The following is a 16,037-nucleotide window of genomic DNA, read 5'->3' as shown; positions in this document are numbered from 1 at the left end:
TGAACCTATTCACACCTTCCGCCACCACCAAAAATCCAACCAACACAAAACATAAACATGGATGATAACACATCCAACTCACTCACCATGTATAGTTCAGACTCACTAGGGCTTGTTCTCGTTTCCAAGCCTCTTGAAGGACACAATTATAGTCAATGGAGCCACTCAATGCGTATTGCCTTAAGTGCCAAAAACAAACTGGGGTTCATTGACGAAACCATCACACCTCCAGCAAGCACCGATACCAAATTTGTTGTTTGGAAGAGATGTAACGACATGGTGCTATCATGGATTTTACAGTCACTAAATCCTAATATTGCAAGCAGTGTGCTTTATTGTACTGGTGCATCTATTGTATGGAATGACCTCAAGGATCGATTCTCACAAAGCAATGACTCTAGGATTTTCCAAATCCGCTAAGAAATCGCTGAGCATCGACAAGATAACCTCACAATTTTAGAATACTATACTAAACTCAAGGCTCTATGGGACGAATTAGATTCCTCCCATGAACCCATCATATGCACCTGCGAGGGTTCCAAAACACAAGCCTCAAGAGAAGAAAAGGAGAGATTCATGCAATTTCTAATAGGTCTTAATGAAGCTTACTCAACAGTGTGTGGGTCGATCGTGATGATGTCACCGATCTTAGACACACGGTGTGTTCATGGATTAATCATCCAACACAAGCGACAAATGGATGTGGCAAATCGGTAGATCGGACCCCATGCTATGCAGACCAGTCGCTACATCAGAGGTGGTACAAGACCCGAGAATCAAATGAGAACAAAATCGCCTGGTGTTGGTAATGGAGAAGGGAAGCATGATCCTTATTTGAAGAAGCAACGCAATTGTTCTTACTGTGATGGAGACACCCACACGGTGGAAAATTGTTATTATATCAATGGTTTTCCTGTGGGCCATAAGTTACATGGAAAGAATGTCAAGCCAAAGAACAAAAGACCTATTGCCTATACTATTGACAGGGATTTCACCTTAGTGCATGACAATAAGCCAAATGAAAGTCCAACTTTCATCACCGAAGAATATAATCAATTGATCGCCCTCTTGCACAACCAATCCGGTAATTTTTCACGTGCAAATAAAACAGGTACTATTGCACCTACTTGTAATCTATCATAACATAACCCACATTCAAATATATACTGGATAATGGACAGCGGAGCGTCAGATCACATTTCATGTTTTGCACCTACACCTAACATGCTGCACGCTCCTCATGATTTTGTTGGGTTACCCAATGAAGGAAAAGAAAAAATTCATAACATTGGGTCCATTAAAGTATCTGAAACAATAACTCTTGATGGAGTTCTTCACGTTCCTCAATTCAATGTGAACTTATTATCTGTGAGCAAATTGACATGAGAATTGCAGTGTATTGTGATTTTCTTTGATAAATTTTGTATTGTGCAGGACGTGACCACGGGGAGGACGATTGGCCTGGACAAGCAATTTAATGGGCTCTACTACCTCACAGCTATCTAAAATCCACATCTAGTTCACCATGTCCACCATACCTCCCATCTTTGGCACCAACGTTTGGGCCACCCATCCAACGCCCTTATTCAATTACTTTCAAATACAATTTTAGAAATTGTCTATGATCCAAATCATGTCTGTGATCCAAATCTGGCCAAGAAGTAGGCTTCAACACCCTTGAACAAGCCTGCTGTCTTTTTGCCATACACATCCTTGTTTTTGTTCTTCGATGTATTATCATTTTTTATTTAAAAAAAAGAAAAGGGAAAGAGAAGAAAGTTCCATAAACTCAAGTCCTCTCCAAAAATATATAAGGAAACAAAAAGCTTTTTATTATGTATATTGCAAACAATACAATAACTTAATGGAAATGCTTCCATACAAATAACCACATGACCACAAAATCAAATGCTATCAAGGCAGAAAAAAATTATCCAAAAAAAGAAGAAAAAGCATTTGCCACACTGCCAAGGCCAGAGAAAAAAAAAGAACAAAACAAGCCACACCAAAAAAGACTATCAAACATGGGAATTCTCATATTTAGACATCTGGATTGGCCAAGAAGTAGGCCTCAACAGCCTTGAACAAGCCCGCTGTCTTTTTGCCATACACATCCTTGATTTGATCTTTGTTGATCTCAGCATCACCCTTGATGTAGTATGTGCTGGTTCTCTTGCAAATGGAACCTCCCTCGGGAGTTGCCACGAACTTGTGCTCATAAGTCACCTTTTCAACTGCATCCTTCCAAACATTGGCTTCAATCAAGCTGAAGCTGTAGGTCAAGTTCTCTTCGTCAATCGCCTCAATCTTCTGCTTGGCATAACTGAGATCTTTTCCTGCAAGTGCAAAATCAATTTGTTACTTCTCCGTACGGTACATACAGCGAGTGTTATGATGATTTCAATATAGTTAATATAATTACAAGTAATTGCAACATATAATATACTAACCTTCAGCAAAAGTGATCTTTCTGATGGTTCCAGGCCCTCCATTTCCTTCAATTATCTCAGAGCTCTTAATGTGCTCTGGTAGAATCTTAGGCAAAAGAGTGTCAATTTCAAGGCAGTATGCCTTGAAAAGCTTGGCTGGGGCGACAGCAACCGCAAACTCATTTTCCAAAGTGATGACACCCATTGTAAACTTTGGATTTTAAAAGACTGAGAGTGGGGGGGGGGATTTTGTTGATTTGCAGGATGTTTTTGTGGTGCTGAAACAAGAGGAGGAGAGGTAGTATTTATAGCATGAAATTGAAGGTTATGTGGTGTGAAAGGATCACACATTTGTGTCGATGACCAGTGCTAATTAATTCCTCATATTCTGTTCTTGGTCATTATTTGTTTTAATTAAATAATATATGTCCTAGTCAAATAAATCACCCTTGAAACCATATAAAATTCTAGTTGACTATGTATGCTTTCCAACATTTTGGAAAATCCTAGCACGTCAATTTTATGGAAGATAACTATATATTTACGACTTGAATAATTCCAAACTGACGGGAATTTCTTCAGATGGTTTACTTGAGTTGTTTTGTATTTATATAGTTAATCAAATACCTTGATCCTGACTATGAGTGAGTTATTACTTTCCCTTTCAAAAGAACAAAAAGGAATGAGTTATTATTATATTAAGTTGAGATATCTTAGAATACTTGGGTAGTAAAACAAAATTCCTCATTAAGTTGAGTGGCTGCCTTTTGGGGTGTTTGTTTTGTGCAATTACCATTTTATAAAAACATTTTAAAAAAATTGGATCTTTCAAAAATCAATAATGAAAAAAAGATTTTAAAAAATTGAGATTGAAAAAACATAAAAATCAAACTCATGGTCCCCACATCTAGGTTTAAAGCTTACATAGGCGTCTTAAATTTTATATTTAAGCAATATTTTTTAAATTTTTATTAATCTCCTCTCTCTCTCTCTCTATATATATATATATATATGGCTGAGAGAGTTGAAGAAAAGCCACCGGACAGGATGCCAATAGATAGGGCCCAAATCATTAGCAAATGGTCAAATGAAGCGCCTACCAATGCAGATAGTTTAATAACTTAACAAAATTTGAAAAATCTAGAAGGTATAAATTAATATAACTTAAATTAGTTTTCAATCTATAGCCCGAATCTCAATTAAATACCTAAGAATTTTGTTGTGTTATAAAGTTTTCGAAAATTCTCAATTAATTGTTTCATCCATTTTTTATAATAATTTATTAAAATATTAATATTTTAAAAATGACAATTTACTATCCATTTATCATATTTTTCATTTATGATCTCATTTATTTTATATGGAATATAATAAAAAATTATCATAACATGTTCTTAATGTCCTATTTTGTAATAGAATTAGTGATGCCCAATTTTCAATTTAAGTAAATACTGATGTGCTTGTATTTTTTTTAAATCAAAGGATCAAATTGAAATAACGAGAAGTGTTGATTAATTTCACAAGTGCACAAATCGTTACAAGTAATAAAATAATGAGTAGAATATCATCGCACGAGGATTTGTAAAAATTTCTACTAATTATCAAAATCTTTTAATTTATGATCTATTTAAGGAATCGAATAAGATAGTTTACGAAACAAAAATTAATTATTAAAAACAAACCACCAACTGATTAAATATTATTGAATTTAATTCTAATGATTTTAGGATTTCTGACTTATTGTAGCTATTCTCATGTGAAATTTCTTAATTGAATTAATTATTTATAGAATTGATAATCAGGTTTTTCTAATTTAAACACTAATCTCTCTCGAGTATCAATGAATTATTTCGACAAACAAACTTCATATACTCTCCAAAATTTTTGAACTTGTCAAAATTTATTAAGAATCGTAAAACCTTTAACGATTACAAAATTTCATAAGATATCTTTATCCTATAGATTTCTTAAGGTATTTCAAACACTGTCTAAAACAATAATCACTTCTCAATCTCAAATTGAATCCTAAATCATGCAAATGTTGGTCATATATACACAAGCATTAAGCATAGAATGAAATACTCAACAACTAAAGTAATAATTCAATCAAAGAAATTTTTCACATATTCATAGTAAGGTTACATAAAAATTTTTAGAATAAAAGTCTACTCCATATTTAAATTAAAGAGAAACAAACTTGATACGATGGCATCACTCAAAAGCAGAGAATGACAGTAGAATAGCTAGGTATCTACCAATCTGCTCTGATTTTCGACCCCCTGTTTTTCTCTATTTTTTACTCTCCTTTTCTGCCACCTCTTCTCTTCTTTTTGGTGTATTGTAGGGTCTCTCTCTCTATTTTTTTTGTTTTCCTAGCTGACCCCCCCTCTTTTTTTCTCTTATACTCGCCTTTTTACCCCTTGCTAAATTAAGAAAGTTTCCTTCTATGTTTTGTATTCCTTCTTATCCGGATATTGCGGGCCATATTTGAGGTAGAAAACGTGTGAATGCAAATGTCTCTATTTCTAGAGAAATTGTAGGAAATCAAATCTTCTTTCCAACGACTTTGATCTTGCAATTTTTGGACCTCTGAGACTTGATAAATGGGTCATAACCCGAGATAGCATTTGGAATACAGGAATTTCGGGTCTGAATCAATCCTTATTTTTCAACTCACTCTTTGGGCTTCAAAACAAAAAAACTGAGTTTTATGCCTGTTGTTACTCAATTTTGGACCCCAAGTGATGGAAATGGTGTATACCTATTTTGAACTGAGTGTATGAGTTTAGCTCATGTTTGCTAGAAGATTGATAAAAGCAGAGTAAGAAATATTTTTTTGAAACCTTGTTTGAGCTATTTTCTGCTCTCTTTATCCTTTCTATTTGCTACCAAAATCATCAGGTTTTTCTTAGATTGATCAGGAGTCTTTATAATGCTAAATTCGTTCCTTCTTTATCTGGTCTTTAAGGTTGGATAAATCCCTTAGAATTTACATTAAAAAAATGATTCTGCTACTGTAATAATTTTTTGTTCCAACTTAGGCTCTGATTCTGACTTGGCTCTGTATAATATCTAACCATCCTAGTTATATTCTGTCACTCATGACATGTTGAAGAATTGACCTAAACCTTTATTGGGTCATAGGGGTCACTGTTTTTAGGGTAGACTCTCCGTCAGATTTGGATGCTCGACATTGTCAGATCAAGAGAACCTTTTTGACCAACCAGATTCCTGTCAGATTCTGTTGTCTAAAATGATGTTATCTCACTTTGAACCCTTCATCAAATTTGTAGTCCGCGACATATAGATGAATTAGGGCTTTTGAGTTGCTTGATTTCGATATTAGAAGCTCAAGATATTTCTATTTGAAATCTATCGTGAAAGTATAGAATCCTGTCGCGAGAAGGTTTCCAGCTGAGTTTGATTGCAATTCTGTTATTAAAAAAAAGAATTTATCTTGTTTTTTATCCTTCATGAAAGTTGTAGCTCTACAAGTGAAGATGAATTTAGGACTTTTGAATCACTTGATTTCGATATCAAAAGCTCATAATATTCTCGTTTGAACATCTAATGTGAAAGTAGAGAATTCTGCCGCGAGAAGGATCCTGACCCGAGTTTTGCACTAAAGACTTTATTTCCATCACAAATTTGGTTGATTTGTTCTTAGGTCATATTCTCAATCATATAAGGTTGCTCGGCATTGTCAGTTTCTGAATTAGATTAGGAGACCCTTTTTGACCAACCAGATTACTGCTAGATTTTGTTCTCAAAAATGATTTTATCTCACTTCGAATCCTTCATCAAAGTTGTAGTCCTGGACATGTAGATGAATTTGTGTTTTTGAATTGATTGATTTCAATATCAAAAGCTCAAGATATTCTCATTTGAATATCTTGTGAGAAAGTAGGGAATCCTGCCGCGAGAATTGTTCTAGCTCGCAGGTTTGATTGAAGGGATTATGGGCCAATTTGGATTTTTTTTCTCTTTTAGGGACTGAATTGAGAGGTGTTAAAATTAGGGATTTAACTAAAGGTTGAAATTAAAAGGAACCCAAAATTAATCACGTTGCATGCAGAACAAACCAATGTTCTGCACGCAACGAACCCGACAATACAAGCTGCGCCAGTTTTTCTCATCTTTGGTCCAAAGGCAACGGCTTTGAACACCTAGGCCAGCTGTGGAAGAACACAGAGGAGAGCTGCACCATCATTTAATAGTTTGGATTCTACACATGGAGAATAATTACCAAGATCACATAATCAATCAGAATATTTGGCTTCCTAATTTGCCTTTTCGATTGCAAGCCACCCGCGATTGTGTCCCCAGATTTTGTTTCCTAAATGGAGCTGCATATAGGCTATATGTAAGCCTCCTCTACTGACCTAAGGAGGACTAAGAAAAGAGAGGAGAAAAGGAGGAGAGGAGGAGGAGAAACGGGGAATTCGGCAACAAATAAAAAGGAGGCGCTGCTACTAAAGAAAGAGCAGGAAAAACGAGAAAAAGAAAGACAGGAAGAATCGAGAGAGAGGCAGGGCAGAGAAAACCACAAGAAGGACACTGACCAAAGCAAGGAGAACATAGAGGCAAGGGCGGCAACTCCACCAGCACAACACGCCTTCATCCGCAGAGAAAGCATCAGCAGAAGGAGAGAAAACGAACAGAGACCAAAACCGGCGTGGCCATCGCTTTCGTTGTCCCCAGAAGCAGCAACCATTGGCTGAGCACAGAGGCTTTAGCACCTGTCGTCTTCGTCCATCTCAGCGCCAGCTTTCAAGAGAAGGAAAGCAGAACAGAGAAGAAGGGAAAGAGAAGAGAAGGAAAGGAGAATAGAGAAGAAGGGAAAGAGAAGAGAAGAAAACAGGGAGAAGAAAGGAGAAAGAGAGGAAGACACAGAGCTAAACGCAGGAGACGGATGCAAGCTGAGAACAAAAAGGAAAAGAGCTGGAACAGATGAGCATGGACAAACCAGCCATCACGCCTTCAACATCGCTGCAGTTCATTTGTTTTTCTCCAGGTTTGTTATTCAGTTCTACATGCATTTCTTGGTTGCATGTGTTTCTGTTCAAGTGAAATTTAATTCACTTGAACAGTAACTCACCAGCTTTCATTAAGTTGTATGTGTCCACCCGGGTCACTTGCGCAACTGGATCTATTTTTTTAAAAATAAAAAATAAAAGAAAGAGAAAGAGATTTATTTTTTGGCATATTTTTTTCAAGGTCTAGATTTTGTTTTGTTGTAAAAAAATATCAATCCTGTATTTATAATATCTGGTTTTCAACGCAATGTGACAAATATACATATATATCAAAAAATGTTTTCTTATGTGTTGCATACAATTAATATCCTAACATGTTCTATACGCTTTATATATATATATATTGGAAGTTTTGAAAATATGTTTTCGCATGGATTTCTTAAACACAAAAATTATTTTCTTGCATTTCTGGATTTTACAATATGTTTATAAAATTCCAAAGGGTGCAGGCCAATATTTCAAAAAATATAAAAATCTTATTTTGGGGGAAATTCATATATTATTCACCACTAATGTTTGGATAAATAAATCCTTAAAGGATAAATATCCAAAATATTATTGAGAATAATTTGTTATAATTCACTGTTAATATTTGGATAAAGAAACACTAAGTGGTAAATATCCAAAATAATTTTCTAGGAATAATAAATTCGCACACATCCTTCAAAGAAGCCTTGATTATAATCGAGGACATTTCAATTATTTACTCCACGGTTTACGAGTCGTGAGAGTATAAAACACTAAGGCAAAAATAGGCTTTTAAAGCGCCCTAGATTTCTAGCTTTTTGTTCCTCCTCCTTGTGATTTACGAGTCGCAAACTCTTGAAATACTAAGGGAAAAATGAGCTTTTGAAGCACATGAAATCTCATTGGATTTCTATCTTAATCAATTTAATTTGAATCAAACCTAGAAAAACAGATGGGATTAAAAAAAAAAAAACACAACACCATAACAATTATAATGCAAGCCAAACACTAAGCAGCTTACCTTAGATAGGGCGTACTATAGGTGCCAATACCTTCCCTTTACGCAACTAGTCCCTTGCTTTAGAATCTTTGAAAGACCAGTTAGGTTTCCTAGTAAACATTATACTAGGTGACGACTCCTTTATACACAAAAAAAACCGAAATCAATCGATGGTTGCCGCACTACGCCGCGAGGGTGTGACAATGCCCTTCATATGTTTTGTGGATCTTTATCTTAGATTTTGAAAATGGTTATAAACACCTGTAACATAGTTGTATAACTTTCTTTGTAGCCCAAAATCAATTAGTGTTCAGCTTTACTGATGGATTATGTCTACTCGGTAATCTAGTATCTGAAAACACATTGATTTCCCATGAGATTAATAGTTCAAAAAGGGATCCAAAATTCTAATTAATTTGTGCAATACATCCAAAATATTTTAAAATCAAGCATGAATAGTATAAAATATACATGCTATAAATTCCCTTATCAAGAAGATAATTAATTTGATTGTCTATTTTGGATCAAAATGTATTTGTATGTTTGCGCATATGTTATAAGTGTATCATTTTCACTAACACTTCATTTCATACTATCGATTTTAGATTATATTGATGCAAATTACCAACTAATCTAACGATGATGATAGATGAAATTAAAAATAAAAAAATAAAAATGACCGAAGCCAACCTAATTTAATTTTTTAAACTTGTGATACTGATCATGAAACCGGATCACAACACAAAAAACAAATTCAAAGATGGATCATGAGATTGTGGTTGATTAGAAAATGTAGTCTTAAGTGTAGTCTAGACTTGTTTGAATGTGTTTAAACTATTCCAACAAGATTTAGACAGATAGATGATAATATAATACCCAATACATCTTGTTCTTTCTTATACCACGTTGTATAAGATGGATTGGGTGAATTATCATTACTGTATAAGATGGATTGGGTCAAAACCTTCAACTAACTCTAGAAGATCATTACTGTTTAGAAAGGGCAGAAATTGGGACTGCCAGATTAGATAATTTGATCCATCAAGTTTAAGGGATGCTGGTGGTAAGGTATGAGGAAGATTGAGAGGGTTGTTGATATCATGTGAAGGTAATAGAGGAGACATTATGTGGAAGCAGAATCAAAGAAAAGGTATCTGTGAGCTATAATGGCTCCGATTCAAAGTAAACGCATGACGACATAGTGATTTTTATTATGTATTTTGCAAACAATACAATAACATCAACTATTGAATAGAATTGCTTCAATACAATTAACCAAATTAATAACCACAAAATCAAATACTACTAAAGTAATAGAAGATATATTTCAGTACTGATCTCGAGTTTTTTTGCCAGTAACAAGGATGAAAAATTTACCCAAAAGAAGAAGAAAAGGCAATAACCACACTGCCAAAGAAAACCAAGAAAAGGCCACGCTAAAAAGAAAATGAAACATGGGAATTCTCATATTTAGACATCTGGATTGGCCAAGAAGTAGGCTTCAACAGCCTCGAACAAGCCTGCGGTCTTTTTGCCATACACATCCTTGATTTGATCTTTGTTGATCTCAGCATCACCCTTGATGTAGTATGTGCGTTGCCGAAATGCAGTAGCCTTTGAATTTCGGGTGATCCCTCTTGAGCATGTATGCTTATGCTACTTGTTCAACATCAGACTTCTTCCGCAAACGGCGAAACGCTCTGACTCGGTGAGTTTCGCGGCATTCCAACCTCGATGCCCCGGTTGCCGAAATTCAGTTGCCTTTGAATTTCAAGTGATCCCTCTTGAGCATGTATGCTTATGTTACTTGTTCAAAATCAGACTTCTTCCGCAAACGGCGAAATGCTCTAAATCATTGAGTTTCGCGGTGAAACGCTCTGACTCAGTGAGTTTTACGGCATTCCAATTTCGATGCCCCGGTTGCCGAAATGTAGTTGCCTTTGAATTTTGGGTGATCCCTCTTGAGCATGTATGCTTCTACGACTTGTTCTACATTAGACTTCTTCTGCAAACGGCGAAACGCTCTGACTCGGTGAGTTTTGTGGCATTCCGACTTCGATGCCCCGGTTGCCGAAATTCAGTTGCCTTCGGGTGATCCCTCTTGAGCATTTATGCTTCTGCTACTTGTTCTACATCAGACTTCTTCCGCAAACGGCGAAACGCACTGACTCAGTGCGTTTCGTGGCATTCCGACCTCAATGCCCCGGTTGCCGAAATTCAGTTGCCTTCGGGTGATCCCTCTTGAGCATGTATGCTTTTGCTACTTGTTCTACATCAGACTTCTTCCGCAAACGGCGAAACGCTCTAACTCGGTAAGTTTCAAGGCATTCCGACTTCGATGTCCCGGTTGCCGAAATTCAGTTGCCTTCGGCTGATCCCTCTTGAGCATGTATGCTTATGCTACTTGTTCTACAACAGACTTCTTCCGCAAACGGCGAAACGCTCTGAATCGGTGAGTTTCGCGGTGAAACGCTCTGACTCAGTGAGTTTCGCGGCATTCCAATTTCGATGCCCCGGTTGCCGAAATGCAGTTGCATTTGAATTTCGGGTGATCCCTCTTGAGCATGTATGCTTATGCTACTTGTTCTACATCAGACTTCTTCCGCAAACGGCGCACCGCGGCATTCCGACTTCGATGCCCCCATTGCCGAAATGCAGTTGCCTTTGAATTTCGGGTGATCCCTCTTGAGCATGTATGCTTCTGCTACTTGTTCTACATCAGAATTCTTCTGCAAACGGCGAAACGCTCTGACTCGGTGAGTTTTGTGCCATTCCGACTTCGATGTCCCGGTTGCCGAAATTTAGTTGCCTTCGGGTGATCCCTCTTGAGCAAGTATGCTTATGCTACTTGTTCTACATCAGACTTCTTCCGCAAATGGCGAAACGCCCTAACTCGGTGAGTTTCGCGGCATTCCGACCTCGATGCCCCTGTTGCCGAAATTCAGTTGCCTTTGAATTTCAAGTGATCCCTCTTGAGCATGTATGCTTCTGCTAGTTGTTCTACATCAGACTTCTTCCGCAAACGGCAAAACGCCCTGACACGATGAGTTTCGCGGCATTCGAAACTCGATGCCCCGGTTGCCGAAATTCAGTAGCCTTTGAATTTCGGGTGATCCCTCTTGAGCATGTATGCTTCTGCTACTTTTTCTACATCAGACTTCTTCCGCAAATGGCGCACCCCGGCATTCCGACTTCGATGCCCCAGTTGCCGAAATGCAGTTGCCTTTGAATTTCGGGTGATCCCTCTTGAGTATCCATGCTTCTGCTACTTGTTCTACATCAGACTTCTTCTGCAAAGGGCGAAACGCTCTGACTCGGTGAGTTTTGTGCCACTCCGACTTCGATGCCCGGTTGCCGAAATTTAGTTGCCTTCGGGTGATCCCTCTTGAGCAAGTATGCTTATGCTACTTGTTCTACATCAGACTTCTTCCGCAAACGGCGAAACGCCCTAACTCGGTGAGTTTCGCGGCATTCCGACCTCGATGCCCCTGTTGCCGAAATTCAGTTGCCTTTGAATTTCAGGTGATCCCTCTGGAGCATGTATGCTTCTGCTAGTTGTTCTACATCAGACTTCTTCCGCAAATGGCAAAACGCCCTGACACGATGAGTTTCGCGGCATTCGAAACTCGATGCCCCGGTTGCTGAAATTCAGTAGCCTTTGAATTTCGGGTGATCCCTCTTGAGCATGTATGCTTCTGCTACTTTTTCTACATCAGACTTCTTCCACAAATGGCGCACCCCGGCATTCCGACTTCGATGCCCCAGTTGCCGAAATGCAGTTGCCTTTGAATTTCGGGTGATCCCTCTTGAGTATGTATGCTTCTGCTACTTGTTCTACATCAGACTTCTTCCACAAACGGCGAAACTCTCTGACTCGGTGAGTTTCAAGGCATTCCGACTTCGATGCCCTAGTTGTCGCAATTCAGTTGCCTTCGGGTGATCCCTCTTGAGCATGTATGCTTATGCTACTTGTTCTACATCAGACTTCTTCCGCAAACGGCGAAACGCTTTGACTCGGTGAGTTTCGTGGCATTCCGACCTCAATGCCCCGGTTGCCGAAATTCAGTTGCCTTCGGGTGATCCCTCTTGAGCATGTATGCTTCTGCTACTTGTTCTACATCAGACTTCTTCCGCAAACGGCGAAACGCTCTGACTCGGTGAGTTTCAAGGCATTCCGACTTCGATGTCCCAGTTGCCGACATTCAGTTGCCTTCGGCTGATCCCTCTTGAGCATGTATGCTTATGCTACTTGTTCAACAACAGACTTCTTCCGCAAATGGCGAAACGTTCTGAATCGGTGAGTTTCGCGGTGAAACGCTCTGACTCAGTGAGTTTCGCGGCATTCCAATTTCGATGCCCCGGTTGCCGAAATGCAGTTGCATTTGAATTTCGGGTGATCCCTCTTGAGCATGTATGCTTCTGCTACTTTTTCTACATCAGACTTCTTCCGCAAATGACGAAACGGTCTGACTCGATGAGTTTCGTGGCATTCCGAACTCGATGCCCCGGTTGCCGAAATTTCGTTGCCTTCGGGTGATCCCTCTTGAGCATGTATGCTTATGCTACTTGTTCTACATCAGACTTCTTCCGCAAACGGCGCACCGCGGCATTCCGACTTCGATGCCCCCATTGCCAAAATGCAGTTGCCTTTGAATTTCGGGTGATCCCTCTTGAGCATGTATGCTTCTGCTACTTGTTGTACATCAGACTTCTTCCGCAAACGGCGAAACGCTCTGACTCGGTGAGTTTCAAGGCATTCCGACTTCGATGTCCCGATTGCCGAAATTCAGTTGCCTACCGGTGATCGCTCTTGAGCATGTATGCTTCTGCTACTTGTTCTACAACAGACTTCTTCCGCAAACGGCGAAAATCTCTGACTCGGTGAGTTTCGCGTCATTCCGACTTCGATTCCCTCGTTGCCGAAATGCAGTTGCCCTTGAATTTCGGGTGATCCCTCTTGAGCATTTATGCTTCTGCTACTTGTTCTACATCAGACTTCTTCCGCAAACGGCGAAACGCACTGACTCAGTGCGTTTCGCAGAATTCCGACTTCGATGCCCCAGTTGCCGAAATTCAGTTGCCTTCGGGTGATCCCTCTTGAGAATGTATGCTTATGCTATTTTTTATACATCAGACTTCTTCCGCAAACGGCGAAACGCTTTGACTCTGTGAGTTTCGCGGTATACCGACGTCAATGCCGCGGTTGTCGAAATTCAGTTGCCTTTGAATTTCGAGTGATCCCTATTGAGAATGTATGCTTCTGCTACTTGTTCTACATCAGACTTCTTCGGCAAACGGCAAAACGCTCTGACTCAGTGAGTTTCGCGGCATTCCAATTTCGATGCCCCGGTTGCCAAAATTCAGTTGCCTTTGAATTTCAGGTGATCCCTCTTGAGCATGTATGCTTATGCTAGTTGTTCTACATCAGACTTCTTCCGCAAACGGCAAAACGCCCTGACACGATGAGTTTCGCGGCATTCGAAACTCGATGCCCCGGTTGCCGAAATTCAGTAGCCTTTGAATTTCGGGTGATCCCTCTTCAGCATGTATGCTTCTGCTACTTTTTCTACATCAGACTTCTTCCGCAAATGGCGCACCCCGGCATTCCGACTTCGATGCCCCAGTTGTCGAAATGCAGTTGCCTTTGAATTTCGGGTGATCCCTCTTGAGTATGTATGCTTCTGCTACTTGTTCTACATCAGACTTCTTCCGCAAACGGCGAAACTCTCTGACTCGTTGAGTTTCAAGGCATTCCGACTTCGATGCCCTAGCTGTCGCAATTCAGTTGCCTTCGGGTGATCCCTCTTGAGCATGTATGCTTATGCTACTTGTTCTACATCAGACTTCTTCCACAAACGTCTTAAATCTCTGACTCGGTGAGTTTTACGGCATTCCGACTTCGATGCCCCGGTTGCCGAAATGTAGTTGCCTTTGAATTTCGGGTGATCCCTCTTGAGCATGTATGCTTCTGCTACTTTTTCTACATCAGACTTCTTCCGTAAATGGCGCACCCCGGCATTCCGACTTCGATGCCCTAGTTGCCGAAATGCAGTTGCCTTTGAATTTCAGGTGATCCCTCTTGAGTATGTATGCTTCGGCTACTTGTTCTACATCAGACTTCCAAAACGGCGAAACTCTCTCACTCGGTGAGTTTCAAGGCATTCCGACTTCGATGCCCTAGTTGTCGCAATTCAGTTGCCTTCGGGTGATCCCTCTTGAGCATGTATGCTTATGCTACTTGTTCTACATCAGACTTCTTCCGCAAACGTCGAAAATCTCTGACTCAGTGAGTTTTACGGCATTCCGACTTCGATGCCCCGGTTGCCGAAATGTAGTTGCCTTTGAATTTCGGGTGATCCCTCTTGAGCATGTATGCTTCTGCTACTTGTTCTACATTAGATTTCTTCCGTAAACGGTGAAACGCCCTGACTCGGTGAGTTTCGTGGAATTTCGACTTCGATGCCCCGGTTGCCGAAATTCAGTTGCCTTTGGGTGATCCCTCTTGAGAATGTATGCTTATGCTATTTTTTCTACATCAGACTTCTTCCGCAAACGGTGAAAATCTCTGACTCGGTGAGTTTCGCGGCATTCCGACCTCGATGCCCTGTTGCCGAAATTCAGTTGCCTTTGAATTTTGGGTGATCCCTCTTGATTATGTATGCTTCTGCTACTTGTTCTACATCATACTTTTTTCTACAAACAGCGAAACGCTTTGACTCGGTGAGTTTCACGGCATTCGCACTTCGATGCCCCGGTTGTCGAAATTCAGTTGCCTTTGAACTTCGGGTGATCCCTGTTGAGCATGTATGCTTCTGCTACTTGTTCTACATCAGACTTTCTTCTGCAAACAGCGAAACGCTTTGACTCGGTGAGTTTCACGGAATTCCGACTTCGATGCCCCGGTTGCCGAAATTCAGTTGCCTTTGAATTTCGGGTGATCCCTCTTGAGCATGTATGCTTCTGCTACTTGTTCTACATCATACTTTCTTCTACAAACAGCGAAACGGTTTGACTCGGTGAGTTTTACGGCATTCGCACTTCGATGCCCCGGTTGTCAAAATTCAGTTGCCTTTGAACTTCGGGTGATCCCTGTTGAGCATGTATGCTTCTGCTACTTGTTCTACATCAGACTTTCTTCTGCAAACAGCGAAACGCTTTGACTCGGTGAGTTTCACGGAATTCCGACTTCGATGCCCCGGTTGCCGAAATTCAGTTGCCTTTGAATTTCGGGTGATCCCTCTTGAGCATGTATGCTTCTGCTACTTGTTCTACATCAAACTTCTTCCGCAAATGACAAAACGCTCTGACTCGGTGAGTTTCGCGGTATTCCGACTTTGATGCCCCAGTTGCCGAAATGTAGTTGCCTTTGAATTTCGGGTGATCCCTCTTGAGCATGTATGCTTCTGCTCCTTGTTCTACATCAGACTTCTTCCGCAAATGGCGAAACGCTCTGACTCGGTGAGTTTCGTGGCATTCTGACTTCGATGCCCCGGTTGCCGAAATTCAGTTCCCTTCGGGTGATCCCTCTTGAGCATGTATGCTTATGCTACTTGTTCTACATCAGACTTCTTCCGCAAAAGGCGAAACGCTCTGACTCGGTGAGTT

General features: G+C 39.9%; 1 protein-coding gene across 1 annotated transcript; it reads right to left on the bottom strand.

Moving 5' to 3' along the window:
• Positions 1-1,809: 1,809 nt before the first annotated feature.
• Positions 1,810-2,717, bottom strand: LOC118045855 (major allergen Pru ar 1). Its single transcript, XM_035054586.2, has 2 exons — positions 2,451-2,717; positions 1,810-2,336 (listed from the first exon to the last, which is right to left on the bottom strand). Exons 1-2 carry the CDS (start codon positions 2,632-2,634, stop codon positions 2,041-2,043), a joined length of 480 nt encoding a protein of 159 aa, XP_034910477.1. The 5' UTR covers positions 2,635-2,717; the 3' UTR covers positions 1,810-2,040.
• Between the last annotated feature and the right edge of the window lie 13,320 nt (positions 2,718-16,037).

This window comes from Populus alba, chromosome 11 (assembly GCF_005239225.2).
Source record: "Populus alba chromosome 11, ASM523922v2, whole genome shotgun sequence".
NCBI lineage: Eukaryota > Viridiplantae > Streptophyta > Magnoliopsida > Malpighiales > Salicaceae > Populus > Populus alba.
Note: the sequence above shows the minus strand (reverse complement) of the source record. Positions and strands in the feature narration are given on the sequence as shown.

Coding starts and splice junctions, on each gene's coding strand:
- LOC118045855 (XM_035054586.2), bottom strand. CDS start 2,634: ATGGGTGTCATCACTTTGGAAAATGAGTTTGCGGTTGCTGTCGCCCCA. Junction 2,337..2,450: donor AAAGATCACTTTTGCTGAAG/GTTAGTATATTA, acceptor TTGCACTTGCAG/GAAAAGATCTCAGTTATGCC.